The sequence below is a fragment of the Ailuropoda melanoleuca genome, chromosome 13 (genome assembly GCF_002007445.2).
Source record: "Ailuropoda melanoleuca isolate Jingjing chromosome 13, ASM200744v2, whole genome shotgun sequence".
In the NCBI taxonomy this organism is placed as follows: domain Eukaryota; kingdom Metazoa; phylum Chordata; class Mammalia; order Carnivora; family Ursidae; genus Ailuropoda; species Ailuropoda melanoleuca.
The window spans coordinates 5517528-5520454 of NC_048230.1; the positions used below are offsets into that span (position 1 = coordinate 5517528).

Sequence of the window (2927 nt, forward strand, 5' to 3'; positions counted from 1 at the left end):
AAAAAAAAAAAAAGATGGGTAGTTTGAATAATTATAGGTATATGCAAAACTGATAATCTGGTTGGCTCTGCAAGGGGAACGGGGTGACTGAGGAGAAATGGTGGGGGAACCGCACACCACCGGCCCCCACAGACAACAGGAGCTACGAGGCTTCTGCATCTTGGCCCGTGTCACTATTAGTACCTACTTAAGTGTGTAGGTTAAGAACATTTTTTACATAGAAGAGTAAGATATTTTAAGATGTATGGACATGAAGTTCTCAGATATCAAGGTAAGTGGAGAAAAATAGGTTGGGGTGTCTGGGTGGCTCAGCTGGTTGAGCGTCTGACTCTTGGTTTCAGCTCAGGTCATGATCTCAGGGTCGTGAGATCGAGCCCCACGTCAGGCTCTGAGCTCAGTGGGAGTCTGCTGGAGATTCTCTCCCTCTCCCTCTGGCCCTCCCCCAGCTCGTGTTTCTGTGCTCTCTCTCTAACAAATGAATAAATCTTCAGAGGAAAAAAAATAGGCTCTAGAACAGAATACATGGTATTTGATAATCATTAGAGGTTTTAGCCAGATATTCCAGTTCTCCCCATCTGGGCACATGGGAGAATTACATTTCTTGGCTCCTTTGTTTGGGTGGGGCCACGAATGGTGAGTGGAACTTGCAGGAATTAACTAGTATGTAACTAATTAATGTAATGCAATTAACTAGTGTGTAACATCTAAAATTCTTTTTTCCTCTGCCCTAGTGGAATGTTCCAGACAATGTTCCAGAAAGTGACTCTTCTATCAGCCTGGGACCTGGAATGAGGCTGACCCACAGTGGACAAGTAGCCAAGAGCAAGAAATAAATATTTGGTGCTTTAAGACCCAGAAAGCTAAGGGTTATTTGTTACTGCAGCATAACCCAGTCTATCCTGACTGATGCATGGTACCATCCGCACGTGCGCGTGTGTGTCCAGAAAGAACCTAGCAGGAAGGATTCAGCCCAAACTGCTAATGAAGCCTGGAAAGTGGACTCAGAGATGGAGGCACTTTTCACTTTGCACGCTTCTAGGTTGGTCGATTTTATCTGTCCTTATAAAATAAAGCCCGTATTTCCTTTATGATGAGAAAACCGTAGACAGAACTTTCAGGGGATGGCACACGGAGCACCAGCCTGGTGGGAACACTCACCTCATCGGGGAGACCTCGTCAATGCGGTTCCCCAGCTGAGACTCGTGGGACTTGCTCCGGGTGAGCGTGGGGAAGCTGGGCAGCAGCTGAAAGACCTTGCGGCTGGGTGGGGGCGGCGTCCGCGGCGGTTTCAGCTTGGTGTGCCTTCGCAGCTGGGGTGTGGTCGGGGGGGTGATGAAGCTGTGCAGGGCCCGGGGGGGCAGCCGGCCGCTCGTGTGCAGGAGGATACAGGTGTCCGAGATGCCCTCGCAGGGGCCGGGGATTGAGGAGTCCGAGGTGGGCAGAGCAGACACGGACACGGAGCGTGGGCCCTGGGTGCTGCCGCCCATTCTGCCTAGCGGGGTGCTCCCCGGGGGCCAGGGCAGGCTGGCCGGTGAGAGGTTGTCTGCGGAAGGCCCTGAGCCGCTTTCCCGCCGGGCATCCAAAGAACTCCAGCCCGAGTCCTCTTTGTGCTCCCCTCCTGTGGGTCAAGAAGTTGAGTCACAGGTGGTCGGAGCTAGAGGGACTTACAGGTGAGGTGGCCAGGGCCCCGAGACGGTAACACCTTGCCCAGGGCTGCGAGGCAGGCCTCGACTCCCAGCCTTTATAGAGGTCTCTCATGCACACACATCACCACCCGTGTCACCTGTGACTGTGAGGCCACCGGCTCAGATATTACTGTCCCCATTTTCTAGAGGGGAAATGAGGCCCAGAGAGAATGGGCTCGTCCAGAGTTCTTGCTGGCAGGTCTGCAGGGAGCACGCCGGGAAACCCAACCCAAAAACGGGTGACCTCAGAGAGGGAAGTGGTAACTGATCTTTAAGAGTCAGGAAGGGGAAGCTGGGGTGCTTGAAGAGGATAACTCCATGTCAAGAAAATTCAAACACCAGGAAAGGGGCGTATCAACCTTCAGTAGTCACCTGCCCTGGGAATTTGCTAGCAAAGAGACACGGTTAGAAGAGGATCAAGAGCCAATTCCTTCTGAGGGGAGCTCGTGACTTTTGGCTGCCCATACAGCGGACCCCCCAGGCCTTGAGGCTCTGGGCAGTTCCAACTCAACAGCCCAGTCTGTCCATTCATTCAAGCACATGCTGGATGCCAGGTGTCAGGCCACGACAAAAGACATCCACTGTGCTCGAACAGTCCGAAGAGGGAGACGGCAGGGTGCTGAGACAGAGACACCTGCGCTAACTAGCCTGGAGGTCGGGGGCTTCCCAGAGGAGGTGGTGCCTGGCCTGAGCGAGCTGGAGAAGAAGGTGAAGCAGGGGCACCAGGCAGAGGGAACAGCACATGCAACGTCAGGGAGTACGTGGCACCTTCCGGTAACCACGAAGAGTTCCTCGTGCCTGGAGAGGTCAGGACGAGCCAGAGAGATACAAGCGGCGAGCTGAGGAGGGGTCTCCGAGGCCTCCTAAGGACTTTAGGTCAGAGTTTATAAGGGATGGGGAGACACTGCAGGGTGGGGGCAGGGAGAAAGGGGCCCGTCTACAGAGATCCCGTTGTGAGGAAGGAAAAGACACCCCCCTCCACATTTTACCAGTGAGGGGAAAGTTCAGGAAGGCAGACGCTGACTCAAGAGAAAACGAACTTCCACACTGGAGTTATTCTACTGTGTGCTTTGTCCCTGTCTCACTCCGTCTTCCCAGCACAACAGGGAGGACGGGAACACCGCCGCCAAGCTGCTAAGTGGGACGGGAGGGGTGCCCTCGGTCCTGACCGCGGCAGTAGGCCTCCTCCCACAAGGCTCCTACAAATACGGCCCAGCCTGGCGAACTGAAGTGCTCTCTGTC

General features: G+C 54.2%; 1 protein-coding gene across 5 annotated transcripts in view; it reads right to left on the bottom strand.

Annotated features, from left to right (window-relative positions):
• KSR1 (kinase suppressor of ras 1) overlaps window positions 1–2927 on the bottom strand; it is a 149315-nt gene that overhangs the window by 40016 nt on the left and 106372 nt on the right. For all 5 annotated transcript variants that reach the window (XR_004619929.1, XM_019803315.2, XM_034641848.1 and 2 more), the window contains exon 4: window positions 1159–1618. Coding sequence is in view for 4 of the 5 variants with exons in the window: in XM_019803315.2 (XP_019658874.2) it covers window positions 1159–1618 (460 nt within the window). In the remaining variant the exon portion in view is untranslated. The remainder of the gene's footprint in view (window positions 1–1158; window positions 1619–2927) is intronic.